This window comes from Pyrus communis, chromosome 10 (genome assembly GCF_963583255.1).
Source record: "Pyrus communis chromosome 10, drPyrComm1.1, whole genome shotgun sequence".
Taxonomy (NCBI): Eukaryota; Viridiplantae; Streptophyta; class Magnoliopsida; order Rosales; family Rosaceae; genus Pyrus; species Pyrus communis.
Genome location: NC_084812.1, coordinates 11,545,987 through 11,571,298, shown reverse-complemented (window position 1 = coordinate 11,571,298; position 25,312 = coordinate 11,545,987). Strand labels below are relative to the sequence as shown.

At 35.2% G+C, this 25,312-nt stretch overlaps 2 protein-coding genes across 2 annotated transcripts; both read right to left on the bottom strand.

Annotated features, from left to right (window-relative positions):
• Positions 1-3,203: 3,203 nt before the first annotated feature.
• LOC137748775 (probable indole-3-acetic acid-amido synthetase GH3.1) lies at positions 3,204-6,670 on the bottom strand. Its single transcript, XM_068488956.1, has 3 exons — positions 6,300-6,670; positions 6,106-6,207; positions 3,204-4,939 (listed from the first exon to the last, which is right to left on the bottom strand). The coding sequence occupies exons 1-3, from the start codon at positions 6,617-6,619 to the stop codon at positions 3,562-3,564; spliced, it is 1,800 nt and encodes a 599-aa protein (XP_068345057.1). The 5' UTR covers positions 6,620-6,670; the 3' UTR covers positions 3,204-3,561.
• A 17,086-nt stretch (positions 6,671-23,756) lies between these two features.
• Positions 23,757-24,708, bottom strand: LOC137746502 (zinc finger protein 4-like). Its single transcript, XM_068486522.1, has one exon. The coding sequence runs from the start codon at positions 24,576-24,578 to the stop codon at positions 23,967-23,969; it is 612 nt and encodes a 203-aa protein (XP_068342623.1). The 5' UTR covers positions 24,579-24,708; the 3' UTR covers positions 23,757-23,966.
• Between the last annotated feature and the right edge of the window lie 604 nt (positions 24,709-25,312).

Below are 25,312 nucleotides of genomic sequence, written 5' to 3'. Positions count from 1 at the left end.
TAAAGGCTTGTGATTTGTTTCCAAACAAGTACTTAAAATTCTAAAAGGATACCTGTTATACGTATCGTTTTATTTTTTGTTACATCCTCCGAAAATCCATCTCAATTTCACTTTAAAACTTTGCCACCTAATTCCTAAAAATTTAAATTTTGTACCACTTTGCGTAAATTTGTTGGCATGGCATAAATATTGCTTATGTGGCAGATGAGAATTCATTATTAAAAAAAAAAAAAAAAAAAAAAAAAAAACTTAGAAAAAAAAAAAAAAAACTATAAAAAAAAATACCCCATCTCCTCCCGGTGCCTTCTTCCCCTCTCCCCTCGCCTATCTCCACCTCCCTTGCCATCTCCATCTCCATCTCCATCTGCTCCATTCCAAGTAACACCCAATTATTGTTGTGTAATTAACTATGTCATCATGTCATAAATAAGAATCCCAATTACTCTAAACCTATGAAGGTAATTGAAATTGAGGTCTGCCATAATTTCTTCCAAAACAAGCTGATTTCTCTAAACAATGGAAACCCAGATTGAAATTTCCCAAATCCTTTTGAACTTTCATATCTTTATGAGCCTACAAAGCACAAATTAGAACTTTTAAATGATTTTTCTTATTTTTTTGTTTTAATCTATGTGGCACCATTTAATTAGATATGTAGGCCTTGCATTTGCCAGGAGGATCCTCGCCGGATCTTCCAATCACATCTGTTCATCGTATATCATACATCGTGCAGTCATAAATCATTGTAATTTTTTTTATTTAAAACTAAATATAAATAGTATCTGACAAAAACTGGCCGTACAATTTTATAATGAACGAATGTGATTGGAGAATTCCCGGGATCCTCTTGGGATCCTCACTCTTGTATTTGTACCCTATCAGTAAGAAGTGGACCCACTTATGCCACCTAAGGAAATTTAACGGACTTAATAGAATCCAAACAAAGTGGCACAAAAATCAAGTTTTAGGGAGGTAAGTGGTAAAATTTTAATTAAAAAAAGAAGAGATTGAAATAAAATTTCAGTGAGCTTAGCAAAAAATAAGTCATGCATATATGGAAGAGTAACAACAATTTATATCCCACAAGAGAGATAAGGTTATTTATCTTGGGACTCACGAAGTGTAAACCTAATTTTCAACCCTGTCTAGCAAACACGTGCAGTACCAGCATCCATGCGCATGATGCCGACGGGAAGGCTTGCATGGTCTTGGTGTGTCGTTTGGGGATGGTCCTACACGCATTGTTATAGGAGGAGACTCATTGCATTAAACTCAGGCCATGGGCAGATCCTTGGAGGATACATCACATTTGGGAATCATCGTGGGTGGGATAATTACATAATGTTAGAGAGATTAAATTTTTAAACTAAATTTGCAAATCAAGTGATGTATCATTAATAGAAAATAAGCACGTTAATCAACATTTAAGTAACAATCCAATTATCAACAACCACATCATTTAGTTTAAAAATTTGGTATGATGTTTGAGATAGGCTTAAACTTATCTTGGCAGCAGAGTCGTCTACACACGTCGTTACGTGAATGGTGTGCGAATAGATTGGTTAGATTTATCTTGTGCAAATTCTTTTGAGTAGTTTGAGATATCCCATAATCTTATTCAGGACGCTTTTATTGAAGATTATTGTAACGGCGTCAAATTTTATGCCCTCTCCATAGATTAAGAATTTAAGATTCACAATCAGTATAGACAGATTAAATATAATATGATAAATATAAAAGACTGAGAGGCATTTCAGTCTCCTCTTGGACACAAGTTTGGCTTCCACACCAGCAGCGGGTTTCGAACCTGAGACATCTAGTTTTTAGTTTTAAGAAAACCTCGTAATCCGCACTGTACTACTGGACCACCAGCTTGTGATTAAAGCAAAAAAAAAAAAAAAAGATTAATCTTCACAAGTATTTATGAACTCTTGCGTAAAGATACAAATTTTTAAGTTTTAATTGTTTGGTTGATGCCTACAGATTGCTTTAAAAAAAAATTAAAATTAGTGAACAGAAAGTAATATTTTTTAAAACTTTAAAATATATTATATAAATAAAACTTATATTAATACTAACCGCATCACACTACAAAATTTCTACATGGTCACCCCAGCAACCGTTCTAATAAGAGTACGATCGAGCTCATCATCGATCTTGTCGAAGAGCAAATGGATTAATTAAGCAAAACCACATGTTCTTCGTGTCGTTGGATAAATCATGACAACAACATAATAAATTTGTCCATCTGACTAAGAGATGTGATAACGTTTCTCTCAAAGATTATTGGATCCTAAATTAAGAAACAAACAAATTAGATAATTGAGGTAGTCGATCGATCTCCCATGCTCGTACTTGCAACAAGTTAGTTTAAACCTTATCCTGTTTGTCTTTGAGATCTTGCAACTAAGCAGCAATCAGCATGCGTGAACCAATCAGCCTCTTCTCAATAAGCCTATGGAACTCCAAAATATACAATAATAGAACAACATTAGCAAAATATGGTGCACGTTACATGGCAATATTAATTTTTTTTTTTAACAGGAAAATGGCGTTCCAAATCGAGTAATTAATTGAGTAGGCAAACTTTGCCTACTCCGCGAGAGTAGGTAATATTGACCGCTTCTACATGTGTAGGCTTAAACTTTGCCTAGTCCACCAGAGAAGGTAACTTTGCCTACTCCTCCGGATAAAAGTAAATATTAAAGGTGAAAAACAATAATAAAATAAAATTTTGCCCACTCTATTTGCTTGTTTTATTGGAGTGACACATTTTTTAATAAAACAATTGAGCATGCAATTTGCCATGTCAGCCATTATAGTATAATTTTAGTTACTATATTTGTCTACACCATTAAATGTGTTCTTAATCAGTATATAATATAATCACAAGAATGTCACTAATTTCAAATAATCGCCCCCACCCTTAATTAGCATATCCATATACGTGAGAGTGCTCGTGATATGCTTCCAAACAGAAAGAAACCTAGGCTAGCTAGTTGTTAACCACTCATGATTAACTTATATAGATACCATAATACCCACCTAATTATCAAAATTACCTAGTTATGACATGACCAACACAGAGGGAGGAATCTCTTCAACAACAAAAACACAGTGGGAGGAATAGTTAGCACGTCACAAAATTCCATGCAAATAACTACCATATATTATCATAAAATAAACAATATTATATTGCACACACATGAAACATCAAATGCATTTTTACAAATTTTGACAGCAGCATGAGAGAGCGAGCGAGGTACTGCACTTTTGCAACGTCTTTTTCCCTCGGCTTTAAGAAAGCTGATCGGTCCAAAGCAAAGCACAGACGAGACAAACAAACATATCTACAGCTAGCTAGCGAGGATCATGCTCAATATTAAGATTACTTCAACTTATTGCAGACAAGAACGACTTCAATTCAAAACAAAAGTAAACCAAATAAAAGACACTTTGAAAAGCTGTGGCTAGCTAGGATTATGCTCAACAAAGGAAAATAAAAGCTATAGCCACCACAACAATTTATTTTCTTCCATTTGTACTCATGTAGTGTTCAGCTTAATGACGTCGCTCTGGAGTCCACTGCGGTGCACTTGGGCTAAAATGCACTGAAAAGACCCTGGAGTCGAGAAGTTCCATGATGGGGGAGAAATTCACACACCTTGGTGCCTTGTACTGATTGATAGACGCACCTCTAGAGATTGCATAGTCCATAAGCTCCTCAAATGTGCCATTTTTCACCACCCTTATCTCAAGTGGTCCAATTGAGTTGTCAGCCACCCTGCCTTGTCTGTACACCGAGTTCAACGACTCCTCCATGGCCAAACAACACTTGTCCAGAACCTCGTGACTTGGGGAATTATTCGCGGGGTCCTTCACCAACAATTCCCAGTAAATCACGTAATGCCCGGGGATTGTCTTGGTGTCTGCATAGCTCGTGTACTCAACTACGGTTGTGTTGAATTCTCGCAACAACACTGAGGCATTGTCAATAGCCTTCTGCAGCTCAGCCTCATCCGTCTTGTCGGAGTCAATGCTCAACAAGACGTTCTTCCTCCTCACAAACCTAAACTGCGGTGCAGCATTGTGGAAACCGGTCACCTCGAGAATATCTCCCACCCGGTAACGACACAGTCCAGCGTAGGTTGTTATGACAAGCTCGTACTTCTTCCCAACTTCGAGATCAGCAAGGTCGACGAGGGGGGGAGGGGAGTGTTTGATCAGCGAAGGAGCGGAAGGGTCGTGCGGGATGAACTCAAAGTACGCCATGTTAGGCATAATTGTGTAAGATACCTCCGACGGCTTGCACATTGGCTTGAGGTTGAGTCCGAAATAACATTCGGACGACGCATACATAGTACACGCCATCGGCAAGCCATTGCTGTAGTATTCAAGCAACGGAATGTACTGTGCCATTGCACCGGTGACAATCACGTCAAGATACTTTGTGTTAGGCCAAACCCTTGTGATTATTCCTGCCCAATTCTCCTCACAACACTCCTTTGTGATGAAATCTGCTAGCTTGGGATCCGATTTCAATATACCGGACATTGTCTCGCGGAGTGAAGGGTCGGTGATTTTAGGGTTTAGGGTTCCGTTGCGTATGTCAAGGGACAGTTGTTGCCAGTTGAGCTGGAGGAACCGAATCGCTCTGAGTAGGCCGGAGGCAAACACTGCACCTACTCGGAGGACTTGTTGGCGCATGATGAGGCCGCAGACCATTTGGGTGTACATACTTTGGAATGAGTCGGCGCAAAGAATGGCCTCGTTCGGGCTGGTTAAGACATTGTAAGGGTCAAATGGCCTGGTTTTGAAGTGCTCACTCTTGTAGTAGCTTGTCAGCACCGGACGTGCCACCAGCCCTCCCGGCGTCTTGGTCTCCGCCTTGATGAACAAGAAGTAGAGCCCCTTTCCCTTATCGAGGTCCGGCACGTAACTGTGACATAAAATTCGATTTTCATCAAATATTAGTACATCACTTTAATTTAACGGACAAAAGATATAGACAATTGCTTTAGTGAAAAATAAAAGCATTCCCATTTATGATTCTTAATTAGAGTGACACCGGAGGAGGTCCTAGGCTCAATTTTTATTTAGAATCATCATATATAAATAACTCATTAAAAAAAAAAAAACACACACACACACACATACATATATAAAGGAGTTTTTCAATTTTAATCATCAGAAAATATTATTATTTAATAAAAACTTGGAGTTATATTACAAATTGAATATATCGCTTTGACTCAATATCTGTCGTCATTAGAACTAAAATTTATATTTTCTTTTTCCTTTCTCCCATAATAAATGTACCTGAATGAACATACAAAAAAATTAATTAAAACTTGGGAGTTATATTACAAATTGAATATAGCCCTTTGACTAATATTTGTCGTCATTAAAACTAAAACTTATATTTTCTTATTACTAATAATTAATTTACTTTTATTCTCAAAATGCCCTAAATGTTATATTTTCTTATTACTAATAATTAATTTACTTTTTATTCTCAAAATGCCCTAAATGCTCCACAAATTGTAGCCATTGATTTATGTTTGACTTTCTCCCATAATAAATGTACCTGAATGATAAAACGTACAAAAAAACATGAGCTACATGTTGAAAAAAAAAAAGAGGAAAGAAAATGCAAAGACAAACTTGAACTCATCATGTAGAGCACATAGACAAAGTCAAAGTGAATATGCATTGTATCTAATTATCGGTGTGGAAGTATAGGTATGCAAGTATCTATATAGTAGTATCGGTATGAGGTAGGCAGAGGTACGGAAGTATCGGTATGGATGCATAGGTACGAAAGTATTGACATGAAAGCATATAGGTATAGAAGTATTGCTATGGAAGCATAAGTATGCAAGTATTTATATAGAAGTATCAGTATGGAGGCATAGGTACAGAATTATCGATATAGAAACATAGGTACAGAAGTATCATAAATATACGTACGGAAGAATTGATATGGAAGAATAAGCACGGCATTTAAATTTTAATCTTAGTTAAGTATTAATCTAAAAGTATTCTCCAAAAATTATAATGAAGTTTTCTACAAATAAAAATAGTGAAGGAGTAAAGGAACTTTACAGGTTCATCACAGGCTGAAGCAAGCTGTATAGTAGTGTACGACGGTCCAACTCTTCATGGATTGTAGGCATCAATTTTCTTTCACCAGCTGAAGTCCCAGAACTGCATGCAAATTTACAAAATAATTTATTTTTTCACACAATAAATATAACAGTAAGTTTTTAAATAAAGTTTAGCCTTTTTAATGTATATACCTAGTGAGAAACTCAGAGATGGGATGAGAGCTCAAGATGGGAGAACGGTCACCGTTAGCAATACGTTGGATCTCCGGGAGGAGATCCTCGTATGTAACAACTGGGACTTTCGACTTGAACGAGTCCCGGTCGGTGGCACCGCCAAGCCCGAACCGTTTGAGGTATTCGGTCTCGGCGTTACGCCTCAGAATCTCGCTCAGAACCCTCTCCTGCACCGAGTCCGTGTTCCTGGTCGTCTCCTCTATGAACTGAAGCGCCTTGGCGTCCTTCTCTGTCGCCGGTGGGCTCAGCGGGGAGGATGTGGCTGTATCAATGGCCATGGTTGACTTTGATCTGGGAATGTTACTGAAAGCTTGATTACTGAAATGAGGGAGATATGATCGAGGTTATGGTGTTGGGACCTGATGGAGAAGGGGGTGTTTTTATGGGGAAGTCGTGCTTGGTTGATTTCTTGGTGGCACGTACGATACCACGTCATCCAGGCCACGCGGACAGGTGGACCAGTTGTTTCTTGGACGGACGCTGACGGTTCCTAATTGGTCAAGGCAGACATAGGAAATATTTGTCTCAGAGAGTGTTGAGTCAAGAGGGGACATGTGGGCCCACTACCATTGAATATGCAATAGAGCCCGACAGGTAGGGCCCATGGAGTTACCAGTCAGCAAAGGGTTTTGTCTGGGCCTACTGGTCAGCCGGACCACGCGGCCTTTTTCCAGTGAGACTGTTTACTTCTTAGAAAACTACAGCCGCCGGCCGAGAGAGACTGCGTGAGAGAGAGGAACCAGGCTGCCCAAGCTATGCAAATTGTTGTTGGAGAAAGGGGGAGAGAGAGATAAAGAAACTTAATGCCGAAGGCTTTGAGTAATAAGAACTATAAATTTATCATTGATTTTTAATGATATCATTGGCTAAATTGTAGGAATGGTTAAATTATAATATAAGTTTAGTTTTGGTCTTTAAACTCTACCAATAGTTGTTTTTGTCCTGGAATTATGCTCCGTGTTGCACTTGTGGTCCTTTCGTTAACTTCATCAATTTTTCTTTTAAGTTAAGGAATAATTTGGGTATTTTATCCAAAGATGAACGAAAAATCAATTAAAACTAAGATCATTTAATCATTATTTAAGGAATTCCGACGTATTTTTAGGAGGAGTTTCTCCTCAATCCTTCAGGAGCCAAGTCTTTCTCGTTGACAAATTTTTTATTTTTATGAAATTCTTATTTTATTGCTCAACTTAACAAAAAAAAAAAAAAAATTGGCGGGATTAACGACAAAAACTACTAATGTAACAAGTTAGATAATTCGAGGACGGGAGAAACTATAAGTAGAATTCAGGGACAAAAACTAAACTCGTGGTATAGAACATGGACCCTTGTTACAATTAGCTTATATTATTAATAAGGAATTATTATTAGCATTTTAAAATGGAAAATGTTAGGTAAATCATCTTTTTTATTATGGTCTAAAAAGATGGTATCTCTCCCTTCAAAAATAGATCATCATGCATGCTAAATTTATAAGATAATATTTTTGAGTGCAAATAACACCTTATTATCACTTATTTAGAAATCTTTTAAAATTAACTAAAAGTGGTTTCAAATCACCAAAAACTCCAATCATGTTTAATAGAAAAAGTTAAATACTTTTGGGTTAAAAAAAAGTACTTAAATTTCTTTTTAGAAGAAACATGTGCTATATGTTTTTTTTTTTTCAAGTGTTTTTTGGAATTGCTTCCATAATATCATAAATGTTTGATTAAGGTCCAATTTGGTATTGTTCTTTTTCATCAAAAACTGCTTCACTTTAAAGTTAAGGAATAAAAAAATGTTTGGTAAAAATAAAATGTACTGTTTATTTTAAAATCAATGACCTCTATACAACAGCTTTTAAAAGCTGCTTTAATAAAAAGTGGAGTTAAGCCTTTAAAATATTTTCAAATCATGTAATAAGCTCATTAGTATTAAACAATGACATTATTTATCCTTTTAGACACTGCATTTACACTGTTTTTCATACTCAGAACATTTTAAGAATACAATTTGTTAAACGTTCAACTGCTTTATTTTGCAATTAATTATTCTTAAAATACAGTATAAACAATTTATTAAAAAAATACAACGATCCCAAACTGACCCTAAAATAATGATGGGTGGGGGAGAAAAATGTACTATGGGGGCAGCAAAGCCATCACGTGATCATGACCTTAATGATTTTTATTTTTTGATTTGGTTAGGAGTGTTTTGGTTTCTACTTGTTGTACGGATGTCTAGCTAGCTAATTAGGCTTTGTGGTAAGATTTTTAGTATGGTTAATTAGCGATAGGTGACAACTCTTGTGCATTTTTGTACGTCATGACAGTTGCATTATAACATCATTGTTTTCTTCGCTATCTTCTCGGAATGATTAGGTTATATCTTTTGAATAACTAATCGCATTAGATTAGATTAATCAGTATTTTTTAATTGTAAATTTTTTAAAGGGTTAAAAAGGGCATCATGGCATGAAGTACATGCTTGTATACGAGGGAAGAGACCCTCAACGGATCTCTCCCATCAAAATCCATCAATTAAGTAATTCAGATCCTTAAAATTTGATCCAACAGTTACAAACAAAGAGTCTCTTTAAAAGAAATAATAATTTTAGTTGTTGGATTAAATTTCAAGAGCCCAAATTAATTGATTGGTGGGCTTTGGTGAAAGAGATCCAGAGATGATCTCTTCCTATATATTAAATCATCTCAACTTCAACTGAACTATTTTAAAAGGATTAATCCTTGGGATGGTTTAAAATTTACATTCGAATGTCAAAGATGTATGCCTATACACACACACACACACACACACACACACACATAATGTATTTGAATACCACTATTATGATTATATTTAAATATTATTAATTTTAAATTTAACAATATAACATGTTAGACGTGTGTAAAAATACATGACTCGATTAAAATAATGTATGTAAATCGATCTATACATTGGCTAAGTAAGAATTCATCAATTCATATACAAAGGAGGAAACCACGACTAAACTACTTTAATCTACATGCAGGAGTGTTCTGTGTAGGCATGTGTGCGGTACATCGTCGGACTGTTCAGCCGGCTATACACTTATAATAGTGGTATCTAAAATTGCATACACACACACAAACTTTTGACATACATTTTAACATTTATTTTGTAGAGCCTACTCCGTAATGTATTTTAACGATCCGAACCATTATATGAGTTAGAATTTGGAGACACCTTCTTGACACATATTTTGACACACTTTTTTTTGGGGTGTACTCCAAAATGTATTTAACGATCTAACCGTCTATCTATGTCTTCTCTCAAATGTCATCATTACCAAAAATCATCCAAATACGAAGCAATATGACTATTGGATTATATTTAATATTTCTTTATAGAACCGTATTCGTCCATTTTTTTACCACAAATGAACGTCTTAGTAAGTTTGGAATTGTATATTTTTTTACAAAAATAATCTATGAATAATGAATTGAATTATAGATGGTTTGAATCCTTAAAAAAAATTACGGAATAGGAGCCACAAAAATGTGTATCAAAATCTTGTGTCTTCCGGATCCACATTGCAATGAGAGAATTAAGAAAACATTTGGTAAATAAATACTGGGAAGATCTTTGTACGTATACTATATGGAATTGGCTTGGAAGGTCATGTCACTGTTCGTGGACACCATATATATGCTTACACTGTAAGAGCAATAAGAACAGAAGAAGATAAAAGTGACACACAATTATGTCGCAAATAAAGATAGCCCTATCTGAGGCAAGAGGAATAGAAAACTTGAATTTGTTTATTTGTAGGTTAAAAGAAATATATGTGTTCTGAAAGGTGTTCGGGCTAGATCTGTCCCTCGTACAACTCTTTTGGGTTTTGCCTGTAGGGCAAGGTTTGCTGCTTGGTGTACTGTAATATGAGTTTGTTATTAGTTTGAATGATGCCTTTGTGGGCATTTGTTAGGCCTTGAGACTCACAATCAAAACTAATATGAGTCTGAGCGTGCCACCGTTATCTTTGTATAACATATTGTTCTTTTTTGGTTATTAAACAGATTGATTACTTGCTCCACAAGTTATTTAAACTTATTAGTTCGATTGGATTGTTTACAGATGGGTTAAGTCTGTATAAAATTCTTTTTCTTGCCTTGTAAACAAGGACCTTTACTCATAATATCATATGTCCAACTAAAGGGAGTTTAGGGCCCTTCAAATTAGTTTTTTGGTTACGATTAACAATAAAGAAGCAATGTTAATTAGTTTAGCAAGATTAATCATAGATGAAACTTTGAATGAAAAACAGTCGAAAATGATATAGGATCCAATGAAATGCATAAACAACAGATCTACTTTATGTAAGTACAAACAAAAGAGACTCAGGCAAGATTATGACCTAGTCAGGCAATGTTCGTCTTCTTGCAACCACTTCTCTTTGTGTTTTACAGTGGTTGTAATCTTTGGAAAATGAAATATAAATCGGGTTTACTAAAGAGATTCGATACTACAACACAGGGGAAAGGTAGCAGAGCTTCTAAAACTTGACAAAAGATGGCTTTCTGTGGTGGACCTATGACTAAAAGGGTAAAGTTTGAAAAAACTAAAGCTCTCTAGTTTCTTGCTTGTTGGAGTGCAAAGTTAGATGTCTTTTGATTGATTGGTTGAGTGTTCTTCTTCCTTGTGTCTTCAATGCTTTTATACTCTCTACCTCAACTATCCAAGCCTCCCCTTTTGGTTATGGCCTTCAGAGTATGGTAAGTCACTATTTATTTACCTATTCATGCCTTGGAAAAGTACTTTTTGCTGGGGGTGAGCTACCCTATGTACATCGCTTCTCACATAGGCTTGTTGCCTATTTCTTGGCAAAAAATGATTTTCAATTGTTCCTGGGCTGCCAACTGTCTGAGCTTAATCATCTTTCTACTTTTTGCGTTCTTGGACCTTCAATCGCACTAAACCCAGCATTAAATATCCACTCAATCAAAAGGTATATTAGGTATTCAGTGATTGCGAAGGTATCAATATCCATGTCAACAAGAAGAAAAAGGGTAAAGGTGGTTACTATTACCAATATATTTTGTATTTTATTATGTTTTCTTGGCCTCCTTAACCTCCACATGTCATTATCGCTTTAGATTTGTAAGTTTGTTTAAGTGTGAACTTTGTAGGTCTGTTTAAGTGTGAACTTTGTAATTACAATCTCATGAAAATAAGATAAAGTCTAATTCCAATAAATTATTTCAAATACAAAGCAAAAGCATAGCATTACAACAAGCATAAATAATTTTAACGCAGAGGATAAAATCAGTGTGGCTCGGTCAGTCTTTCCTTGGAACGTATGGAACTTCCTCCTTCAAAGAAAAACCTTCTTCTCATGACGCGAGTTTTTTCGCTTTTCTAAAAACATTTTGAATCAGGAGACATCTCATCGAGGCATCATATGGTATCACGATGGTTAGGAATTTTTATTTTTTGTTTTTATTTTTATTTTTTATTGTTGGATTAATCATGGTCGTTTATTTTTAATATTTTACGTTGGATGCCCTTGGTTTCGCTACATGGCAACTACAAAAAAAGTTGCTAATTTTTTACGGTTGGAAATTCAACGACTGATGGACCAAGAAAAATTAGCAGTTTGGCTCAGTGGTGAGCACGTGGGAGGGCCCACACCTTCTGCTACATGACATCATTGTCAATGTTAGCCACTGCTAGTGGGCTCATGGCCCCACACCAACAGCGTTACCGCTGACAATTTGACCACCATGGGGGACATTTGTATTCCTATCAACAATTTTCATTGGGGTCAGGGTAGAAGTCAACACAACGGGCTGCCCTTCTGGAGTTATGGTACTTATGTTACTGTAATTAAAGATAGGAATCTGCATTTAGAGAGTGGTCCAGCTGAAGTTTTTTAGAGATTTCATATGTTTCCCAATGTCCACAAACTTTGCATGGTTCTCTACTCGAGAAGCCATATAGTTTCTTTGAAGTTTATCAACGGAAGTGTTGATCTTCAACAAAGTCTCCCAAATATGTTCCATCGTGGGAGAAAGCCCAGTCGCAGGAGTGTCACCATTTTCTAGGATGGTTGTCACATTAGAAGTCTGGTCACTTGCACTAGGAGTGGCGAAGACATCAAGAATTGGGTTGTTCCCAATGGTAGTGATGGAGGCCTCAAGGAGTGGATTGTTTCTCGTTGACATGTTAACGTTACCGTTAACATAACTTTCTTATGTAGACGTGCTTGTGGTAGAGTAATTTGGTCGGGAGGATCTTGAGTTCATCTCTCAATGAAAACACCAATTGTTGAAACCAAATTTTGTAGGCCGCCATGAAGGGTGGAGATCGATTGGACTAACCTATAAAAGAACATGCAAATGTAAGCAGCCAAGAACCCGAGGATGGGGTGCCAGCCTAAGGTTCTTCGACGATCAAATTAGTAAGCAAATATTTGAGACTCAAGTAATAGGCAAAATAATAAGTGTGCGATAATTACATTAGTAGAGATGAAGCAAAGAAATGTGTATCTAGTCGAGATATAGACCTTTTAGGATATGGAATCCATATTAAACTAGGAGAAGCCCAGATGACTTCTAAGAGTATGATTACTTATGGTGCATGACAATCCTTATATTGTAAGGATTCTAAGAATATAAGAAACCTTTTGATTCCTTACTGGATTAGGTTTTCGTGTCTTGCGGGACAAGCATGGTCAACCTTAGCGAAGTCATTGAACTTCGCCTACTGATTTGGAACAGGATGATGGTGGCATCGATGCTCTGTCTATTCAGCTCTGCTGCGGAAGTTGTTGAGTTCATGACTAGACTTCTGAGGTATTCGTATGTCGATCCACCTTACTTCAGCCTTGGAAAACCATGGTCGCACAATGAGGTGGGCTTGGCAATGGTGAACCTTCCATATCCCACTAAGAGTTTCCAATAAAACTCTCGGATTCCAATTAAGGGATATGGAATTTACCAAAAATAGTAAGAGATGCCATTTGATTTAAAGACCTGAACCAAATGGCTAGAAAATCAAGCTAATTAAATTTATATTTGTTATGTAATCAAAATACGTACATATTACAAACACGATGTACAAAACTTAACAAAGAAAAGGTCTGAGGCTAAAGTTTCCTAACTTGATACCGCAATCGCAAGATTGTCTTGAAAGGATTTACTCAAGTAGTTTCATCCTCCTTTTTCCTAGTGATGGCTTATCCATATGAGATTATATTAGATAAACAAAAGTGCTTGTTCCTTTGTTCAACGAACAAGGAGCTTAAAAGGTTAGCACAAGAATATAGACACTTCATGTGCATGCCATGATTCTTCACTGCAAATAGTTGTACGAAGAAATAAGAATTGCTACGAATAGCTCCTAAATGGTGGATGACCACCTTGCTGATCTAGGAAATGACATTGAGTTGGGGTTTATTGTCCTTCATAACCCTTCTGATTATTTTAGTTCCATTTAGAATGACAATTTACCAAGTGTTTCTAGACCCCCTTCCATTTTGTGTTTTCTTTTTTAGCATTAGCCATGTACCTCGCCCAAAAAAATATTTAACATTTTTATGAATCACGTTTTAGATATATTGTTTATCCAACCTTGTCCTTCCACCATTTACATTTTTTTCTTCTCTCCCTTACATCATCTGTCATTTCTTTCTCCCTCTTCTTCCCCACTACTATTTTTAACTAAGAAAAAATTAAAGCGGTTGAAACATTGCCATATAGACCAAATCAACGAATGGAGTGATGCAAACGACGTTCTCAGAGAATTAAGAAACATTTTGAGGCAATAATTTGCTGAGCACAAAAGTATTAATCAGAAAAACTTGTAAATGATGTCTCGCCAATAATTGTACTAGTTCACTCATAAATCCTCGTTTGCTCAACATACCTTCCCCACAAAAGGATATCAACTTTTAAGATGTTGAGCCTATTGTGGTATTGTAGTGGTGATCGAATATCCTTTAGAAAAATTTATTTTGGTAATCCTTCTATATGCACTAACATCTCACATGTTAGAACTTGATGTAGCATATTATCTACATGTTTGTTCATTTTTGGAGTACATATTTAGCTGTGTGTTTTCTGCAAGTTGCATAAATCCAGCTTAGAAAGGAGATGAAGCACACTTACAGCAAGTTATATTTGTTCCAATTACTCATGGTAAAAATATAAGCTGAGATCATCTTTCAACAAAATGTTGGCCTCAATGATTGATATATCTTTGTAAAGTCGGTTTTGTGTGTCTAAATAACATTGCACTTTTAGTTGAACAATGATTTTTTAAGTCATTAGTTAGCATATATTTGTATTATGTTATTATAAGATTAGGCTAGAATACTACATTATTTCTTGCCTCTTGGACACTATTCCTTGCAGGCCGGTTTATATCGATAAATAATTCAAATTTTGTTATGTTTGTCCCAGTAACAAAATTAGTAATTCTAAAAAATAAATATTATTACACGAAAATATATCTATCTATATGGAGAGAGAGCGGACCCTATCTATTTATATAACACATGATGTCTCTGTCTTGTATTCCATGGAATTATTTTTTCATGAGTAATTCTTCTGTTATCATTTTATTAATTATAATGTTTGAGAAAACATTTTTTTTTTAGATCACAATTTAAAGAAATCAAGATATTGTAACATACAATTCCTAAACATTTGACATCTATAGAAAGGAAAAATTAGTATCCAATCCCTAATTTCTAATGTTCATTGACGAAGACCTTATTAGTTTTTAAAATTTGATTAAAATCCCTAGCATTACTATATTAATGAATTACATGTAAGTTACATAATTTTTATAATAAAAATTAGTAATTGATTTAGAGTTTTAATACTCACACCCTTTTTAAACTCCTAATTAATTTTCAATTCAAACATTTCTAAAATATAAAAAATAAAATTAGAATAAGTTTGTACCCATTAAATTTTTATAAAAAATAAAATTTAATTTTTTAATCTTATATGTACCCATTCTTAAATATACCAATTTGTTATATGAAAAGTGTACCCTTTTTTAATATAAAATGTACCCATTTTTTTTATATATAATTCATTTAATCTTTTCTTTAATCTTTTCTCTAATCCAATTTTTGAACTTATATGGGTACATTCTTTTTCGTTGATTTGAGAATGTATCCATGTCAAGTTTAATAGAAGAAATTTAATAATGTTATTAAGCCTAATATCTTTTTTTTTTTTTTTTTTTTTTTTGTTTGAAAAAAGTACCCATGTTTTGGTGTGAAACCCCACCCCAAACTAGCTTATATTAAAGAAATTATGAAATGTCAATCTTGTCCCCTATCCTTAACCAATTTGGACCCTCCCTTTAGTTTCTCCTTCTTTCTCAGCCTGCCACGTGGCAGCCCTTAACCTTATCCCTCATTTTCTCTGATCACTCTTAGCTCACTCACTCTCATTTTTCTCTTTATTGCACACACTCTCTCTCCTCAATCTCTACACTCACACGCCCTCACCCACACCCACACCCAAACCCAGATGATCGTCAGTACCATCACCATTATCATGTAACTCTCTCTTTCTCTCTCTTCGTCTCTGTTAAGCTCTGGGGCACCCAAAGGACACCCAAATCTCCAGCGAGCCCCGTGCATTTCGAGCAAGTTTCCAGGAAGCTCCGGCTTCATTTTCCGTCGGGTTTGGCTGACCCCAATTCATTGGGCCTTGAACCCAACCGAATTCCAAACCGGGCTACAAGCCCAGGACGCTTGAACCCAAAACCTTTTTTTAAACCTATTAGAAAACAGGCCTTCGGGCCAAGAAGAAATGAGCCTTCATGCCCATTGAACCCAAGCCTATAACCCTTTCGAACTCAAGCTTTTGGGCCGAGTGATTCAGGCCTTCAGCCTAATGAGCCTAAACCCAAACCAGCCTAAGCCCGAGCCCACTCCTTCAGGCCTAACCCCGGATGCAACCCACTGAATCGGTTGACCTGGACCGGTTGACGAGACCCGTTGACTATGACCAGTCAAAGGTCAACATTGACTTTTGTTGATTTTTTTCGGGTTTCGTCCTGAACCCTTCCTAGGCTAATTTCGGCATCTTGGATCCATTTTTTTACGTCCGTTTTCCCAGATTCAAGCGTTTGAGTAGAGTTTTATTAATTGTACCCTTTATGTTCTTAGGTGTAATTATTAGCGGCGATTCCGTCCCGCCTATTTCATATGACTCTACGACGACGGAGTATCTGTGAGTAAACCCCTTCTAAAATGCATGTTTTAATAGTAGAAATGCATACATGAAGAGCATGATTTTAATGATTACGTTTTATGAAACGTTTTATGAGATATTATGCTTACTGAGAATATTTTGGAATACCATATTTTATTGAAATGATGTTATTTGTAGTATTTATGATGGATGACTATATACTATTTATGAACATGCTTTTACACACTTCTTTATAGTATATATGATGGATGACTACATGTTATGAAGATGTTTTTGAGATATATGTACCTATATTTGGAAAGAATATATTCAATGTTTGTGTTTATCTAGTGGTCACTGTTCTACTTGCAGGCGAGAGCTACGGTTGTTGGCTTCGGGCCGGGAGAAATAATCTCTGGCTTCGGCTTTGAGCTGGGAGAAATAATCTCTGGCTTCGGGCTGAGAGACATAGTAGTTGGCTGCGGGTTGGGAGATATAATTATTGAACACCACGGGTGACTAGGATACCACTAGTTAGAACACTAATACGAGATATATTTTATGAAGGTTTTATGGCATGTTAGGGTTTTCGGAAACCTATTACATATTTTGCTTTGAGTTTTCTTTAAACATTGGGGGTTAGTATGTTGATAACTATTTCAATATTATATATATCAACCTGGTCCACTCATGTATATTTTGCTCCCCCTCAGGACATAGGTACGAGGCTTACGACCTGAGCTACGAGGCTTTCCCCTACCAGTGATATCGTGCCATCATCTCTACTTTGACATCGTTGTAATAACACCTTCCGTTATATTCTGAATTAGATGTATACTCTGAACATGTCATGCATTATCATTATGTTTTCATTGTTGGCAGTTGAATATTATTTTATTATCTTAGTAGTTTGTATTTAATATTTACATTGCGTATTTATATGTGAAATTTACATGCATGTTTCACATGTTCTTAGCATATGCATTCATTAAATGGCTTGTGTCACCCTTGGATGTCGGCTAGCATGTGACCATCCCGATGTCGCACGGACATCGAGATCGGGGCGTGTCATTTGGTACAATAAATTTTTGGTTAGTATTGATGAACGTACCCATGTGAGTATACACACACACACACACAAAATGTTGGAGAGTATAATTTATCTTTAATATTTTTAATCCCATAAATTATGGGTTTTATTTAAAATCTCATTAATATAAATAACTACAAATTTCATTTTTAATTTACAAATATATACGTTATTACATTAATGTTAGGGACTTCAATTAAAAACAAAAAACCACAAAAGTTTCAGTCAAAGAATATTGGTAGTTAGGGACCGCATCCAAAGTATCCCAATAAATTTTATGGAAATTGACCTTCTAACAACTACCCAGGCAAGGACTTGGAGTCTTGGACATGTAAGAGGCGAGTGTTTGACTAAGGACTGGGTCACATTCTCACCAAATTTGTGCTCTCATAAGAAAATTGCAAACGTAACGTTGTTAACATTCATTGAATCTGTAAGTAATGGAAGCATCCATGAGTTGTGTGCTTGATCAACACAATGAAACGGGTAAGAAGGAAAGAGCCATATACTATCTCAGCAAGAAGTTCACTGATTTTCCATATAAAATTTCAATTAAATCCACTAGGCCTAACTCTTGTCCCAAAATCGTTCAACATAAAACCAGACTAACCCTTAATTTTCCAAATAATTGACTTTTACCATTTGATTACCTCGGAGTAACATAAAACGTGATCAAGATGGTTGGCTGCAGAAAGGATCAACGGTTTTAAAAATCCTACAATTAGTAATCCAGTCCAAAGAAGGAAGCCGGAAGGAATAATAATAATTGAACGATCTTGACCGGAATATAATTAATGGGTAAATAACATTTATGCATATGTTAGGTATTAAGAATTTTATGTGTTATGTATTGCATGTTTTCTTTTGACCTATTCTTTGAGGGTTGGTTTACTTATCAGTTATGGACACATACAAAATCGGATAATTTAGGAATGGGAAAAACTAAGGAAAGGAAATTGAAATTAACACCTCCCCTTAGTTAATCAAATTCTTGAAATTGGGTTATTTCATTATAGATTTTAGGTAATTCTATTACGGATTATATTTAAGTAAACGAAGAGGAAGTCATGAAGGGAATCCATTCCTTTCTTTTCATTCATAAGTAAACAAGTCCAAAGTTCTTGTTTTTGTTTTCACAGTGTTTTAAGTTTTTGTTATATTCTGCCGTATTATATATTATGTTATTTTTGTAGTATATTTGTGTGGTTGGTCCGGGATTGAATACTATAATATGAAATGATTATTAACTGGAAAGGAGAAATTTGGTGAAGAAAAATACCAGTATATATCCATGGGCTGATTAATATTGCTAAAAGCTAGGCGAAAGAAAAAACGAAAATCGTGAGAAATACACGTTTGGCTTGGTGCTCTGCATTTTCTTTTTTGGGTTGGACGTGTATTTGTTTTTTTTTTTTTTTTTTTCCTTCCAACAAAAAATGTTTTTTTTTTCCTAGTATTTGGATGATAATTTCAGTAAGCATTTACTTCCTCAATTCTCACTCCCTTCAACTTGTTGGTTTTCCTGCAGATCCTGACTACATTGTAGAGCTTGTTCTTCTGCACAATAAATGCAAACAGAAACATCATCAGTTCTTGTTTTGGGGAGACATCATTCCCATGCATCGATCGTTTTATGTCTGACATGCATGTTCGGTTTACTCTTTTCCCATGACCTATTTTATCTCTTCTCTACCATTTCACAGTAGAAACTGGTGATCGATAATCTTATCTGCCAAATCCCGCCAGACCAGAATGGGCATAACATTATCTATCACAACACAAGCAATCCTTTTCATATGTTTCATTGTTCAGTAAAAAATAAACTTATCATATATGTATTTTTGTTAATTTTTAACTTATTTGAATTTTATGTCTCTGTATTGTTACACTGAGTCTGTGATATGATGTGTGTTTTTTTGTCCTGCCAGTGATATGACATGTCTCTCGATTTTATTCACTTACTCGTTACCACATTTACATTTTGAAAAGTGAAAGGCAGGTTCCATTGACAATCTGCTTAAGGGGTATATATAAAAATTACAACAGTTTTTAGCTCTCTGGCTTTTTTAGGGTTTAGGGTTAGTGATAATCTTGGTCATGCAACAACTTGAATTGGTGGATATAATTATATAAGGTCTTTAATAAAAAGACAGCCCTATAATTTGTTGTCTGAATTAGGGCTTCAAGAACTTAGGTTCATTGAAGGGAATTCTACACAACATCATCGCAGGCAAGTCAAGCATTTCGACATCACTCCTTCCACCTACCATCATTAGATATCCATTATTTCTTCACTTCTAGGTTCTTCAGTTCACGCCTAGAACATGTGGGGTCACACAAGATATTTTCGAAGAAAAATTACTCTCTCCTGGACTACACATGCTTTCCACATTCAAACTTAGATCACGATCATATAGAGACTATGCGAACCTGAACTAAATTCAAAAATCTCATTTCTTAGCTAGTAGCTAAATTCTATTCGTCTGTGTTTTGATGCTTTGGGGACAATCTGCATCCTTGTTTGCCATCAAAGTTTTTATCAGCACCGAAAAAGAAAAAAAAAAAAAAAGAGGACCGTACGTTGCTTGGGCTAGTAGCTAGGGTAGTAGATAATAGTTAAGACTCCACCAGTTTGAAATTGGAGGATTAGACGATATTAGTTCATCGGCAATGGTTATGAGTCATGACTCTTTCTCATAGGATGAGGACCATTACACTTGGAAAACCACCAGCATGTCCCTCCTCCACCTTAGTTAGGCCCATTTGTAAAAATTGACAGATAGTGCTCTAGATGAACGTGAAACGCAAACCATATGTTACTATAAATCCCAACAAGATTACTATATATAACCAAATCTTAGCGGCCTAATTGTGTTTACCTGGCTAGTAGCCAAATGCAACTGCAGCTCCTCATGATCAACTGGTCCCAAATCTCAGACTTAGCTATATTAGCTATGTGGTTAGAATAAGATGATTTAATTAGATACGTTCTGATACTAGTGTTGGATGTTCATATGCAAACAAGGAGGGTCGGTCGGTAAAGATTTTAACTATATCTAGCTTTTTTTTAGAGTAATGCTAGAGAGACTAAATTTATAAATAAAATTTTGTAAACGAAATAATATGGAAGTTGATGATTGAATTATTACTTAACCGTTGATAAACACGCTCATTTCTATTCGTGACATATCATTTAGTTTTCATATTATATCTACAAATTTTGTCTCCCTAGCATTACTTTTTTTTTTTTTTTTTAATCACTACATCTAGCTATTTATATACTAGTATTTAGGGAAATGGACTTTGTCAACCCTTGTGCGTAGAAAATGCTTCCATTTCTCTATTTTCTTAATTTACCCTTATTGAAAGAAATATTATATATATATATATACACAAAATAAGGATAAACAAGAATTTTCTAATAAAATAAAAATAAAAATAGTACAATTTTCTCACAACTTTCTCTTCTTTAACGATAAATATATACAAAATCAGCAAGTTTCTCACTTCTCTTCTCTTCCCTTGTACCCTTGATTGTTTTGTCCTTTCAGTCCTCATTGCTCTATAAAATTTACAGATAAAGAAAACAAGAAGAAATACAACAGTACAATGGAAAAAAAAATGGTGCAAAAATTATTTTCCTATATAAAACAGCTCGCTCTCCTGATGCATTAGCTACCATACTAGCATCTATAACATGTGTGAGGATTTCTTGTATTTATATATGTATGGTTAGACTAATTGTCGATTCGTCATATGTAGCTGTATTCAAATATGATAGGGCTTATGTTTGATTAATTCAGCTGGGCCATTACATATCATTCTTGGAAGATGGTCTCAGATAAATGGGGAGTCTTGTCTAACTTCACATGGCTGCTGAGTCTGCTGTGCTGTATATATGTAGAGTGTAGAAGATCATTGATCGGCCGATGAATTCCAAGGATCCAATTAACTTGTGATTTTGTGGATGCCATCTAATTATTCTCTGCCCCTTAATAAGTGACAAAAAACTGTATCCTACTTACCCCTATTTGATGGAAATCCGTGACATATTGTTTAATGGAATTTCACTCGAAGGAATAAAATAAGTTAGACTAGTAGTAATATAGTTACTAGCTTCTAATTTACACTCTTATTTGTAAGATCTTGTGCGATCGGTCATACAACTCACATACTTTTCGAGTCTGAGTTAATAACAAATCTAAATATAACACAAAGTAATAAACACGCCATGTTAGTGTGAACTCATATCACACAATTAAATATGTAACATAGCCTGTAACTCGATGGTTGTAAAGTAATACATAACATCCTAAACCAATATATGGATATTCACCAATATTATGTTACTTTTTAATATAATATTTACTACCAACTAGTACTTTCGCTAGGCTCAACTCACATGAATGACAAATATAACGATGTATAATATTTGTATTGAGTTGCTAACTAGGATTTACCTCCTTAATTGAGATGATTTTTTTTTTTTTTTGGGTATTTTCGAGCTCAACGAGCATGGCTGGAGAAGACCTCAAGCAATTGCCATAAGTTGGACCTCTCAGCTCCCTCACTTTTCTTTGTCTACGTTAAGTATGGCTGAAGCATAAGGACTCGTTTGGAAAATGTATTTAAATGATTGAAAGTGTTTTTAGATAAAATGTTTTTGGAACCAATCATTCATAAAAATACAAGTTAATCCTCCAAAAACACTTAAGTCATTTAAAAGCATTTTCTCTAAAAACGTTTTCAATCATTTAAAAGCACTTCCCAACGAGTCCTAAGTTGTTTCATTTAGTTCTTTTTGGGTTGTGTTTTAATACAGATAATCAGTTTGGATAAGATAATTCATTATTGGAGGAAGAAGTTGATGACAACTTTCAAATGTCATCTGTTGAACGAACAAAATGGAGTAGTCATGGGGGAGTTCTTTTTTAATCCTACCATCATGACTGACAAGAAATTTTTAGTTGTGACGGAAATACGAATGGTACACTACGTATTTTTATGTAAGTGGTGGAAAATTTTAATTTTTAAGTTATTAATCTTTTAACGCACATAACACATTATTTATATAAGAACACGTGGTGTACCACCTCGTATGATGATCACACTAAAAAATCTATTCATGACTGACCCTCCGGACCAGAGATCCAAGAGGGCCCAATCAAAAACAATATTATGGGCCGGGCTTGACAACCCAATGAGGGTCCAATTTAGATACTTAAAATAGGCTTAGAAGGATCAGTATTTTATTAAAGAAAAACTAATGAAAATAATTATAAAACTTTGAGTTTTAACGATAAGAACAAAATAAAGGGTAAAGTGAATAATACCAGGATTGACTTTTTAGTGTAAAAATATGATTTTTCGTTAAAATAAATAATACCGAAAGCTTTTCATTAAAGTTTCATTTTATTAAGCCACTGATCTGACCGTAATGGAAAAGTAATCAGATCGAAGCCAATTATCAATCATGGTCCAAAGATATTAGATTGGTTGAAAAAGACAAGTTAAATATTAGTTGCCACACCAAATAGAATTTAGTTGTACTAAAAGCTGAAGCACAAACTGGTAGCCTTTCTTCTTCTTTTTGGATTTTTTTTTTTTTTTTTTTTTTTTTTTGGTTTTTTGAACAACTGGTAGTCTTGCAGAAAGAAATTGAATTATTATTATTAATACTAACAGATGCTTACACAAGTGTGTCCAAATAATTTATTTTTATTGAGTGATTAGTTTTTAAAATTTAAAAAAAAAAAATCAATTATGAAAAACTAACAATGATGGGGTAGTTTCTACCTTCTTCTGTCGTAGGAATATTTTTTATTTACTTAATTTTAATCTTTAAATAGGATATGTATGTCTTTTAGTTTTGATTGACAAACAGAATAGATAGTTTAGAAACTGAATTATTTTTCCAAATACAGTAGTTGAAAGTTTGGCGTTATAGCACTACACTATAAAGTATAAAGTATAAACAACAAAAATGAAACTATACAAAGGTCCCATCGACTAAAGTTGTCTTGATGATTTCAAGTACACGTACCAAAGCATTATTAGTTTGGACTTCTACAATGGTATAGAACTTTTGTGCACGGATTTTGCACTTGTATCTATATCGATAATATACACATTACGTTATTGATTTGTTATCTACTAGTATTATCTATCGAACTTTTGTGAATGAATTTTGTGTTGATACTATTGATATATGTATCAATGATTTTGATAATATGCATGTTTTGTTGTTGATATGTTGTTTACCAAAGATCATCAGTTGATTATCGGCTCTAAAACATGTATTATTTAGACAAATTTAGATTGAAATACAATAAATACTTGGAAGAGAGCTTAGAATCACAGCCGAAGATTCAAGTCCAGCTGCTTATTATGTACATGTGATTCTTGTCGTGGCAATTGATGATCCACCCGGAAACTTCCGGGCCAAATATTATTCATGGTTTCTTCAAGCATGAAGGGTGTCCATGCCATCCCAAAACCTGCGGCGGCGTCACTAAATCTCGCCACCATTGACGACCCATCAGACCTGCTGCTAGGTTTCTGCACGAGTGAATGAGGCTGGACGCCAAGTGACCTAGCTGCTGCAGCCACAGGGCTGAACGGAAACCCCATTGCTGACATCATCATTTTGTGAGAGTGATACCTTTTGGCAGCTCCCCTCTCTCTCTTGTGTGCGTTTTGATGGCCTCCCAAGGCTTGAGAACTGTAAAATTTCCTCAGACAAAAGTTGCATGAGAAAACTTTTTTGCTATTTGAGGGCTTTGGTGACGGAAAATCGGCGTCGACTTCCGCCGCGGATGGCTCGTTGGAGTTGAGGCTTAAACTCAACCAGTCTCCCAAATTATCATCTTCATGATCATCAGCTAATCTTTCATCATTACCTTCTGTAATCTCATCATTTACTTCCTGTGCTTCTGCTTCTCTTTCTTGCTCCCTTTTGGGAATCATTGCAAACCCTAAATAAAACTCAATTTAAACGGTATAAGAAATGGAGAGTTTGGGATAGAGGGTTGAAGAAATTGGGGAGCTTGAACTTAAATAAGGGATGTGTGATGAAAAAGAAGGAAGTTAAGTTAGTGTAGAAACAGCAGACGTGAACGTACGACATTCGCTCAACTTAAAGTATAACATTGCTTGTATAAAAAAATATAAAAAAAAAAAATATTCTAAACAGTCCAGAAAGGGAATATGATAATGGAGGGGATGAAGTGGCATTGGATATTACTAAAATATTTTATCTCAAATTTATGTGGTGCTCCCGTTTTGTGATGCTTGAAACTTTTTAGGGGACCAGTTGTGCCCAAGTCATGTATAATTGTATTGGCCATTCAAAGCTTATGACTCCTTAGTAGCATCAATATAATTTGATTCCATATGGATGAATTAATCACAAACACTTTAAACTACCGAAAATTCCATTAAAAGCATATAGGTAAACATTTCCAAAGTGCTTCTAGTGATGGAAGGTTGAAATCAAAAAGCACTTTTAGGTAAATGTTGCTTAGAGAACACAGGCAAGTCGGAGTTCTTATCTACAAGCCCAGAACTGTACATCCTTTTGAACCCATACTGCAGATTTAAAGCCTCCAGCATATGTTTATGGAGCCTTGTTTTCAGCTCACCTAGTAATCAAGAATTTATGCTTGTTAGATTTAATATTACGGGTTGAATTAAAAATTAAA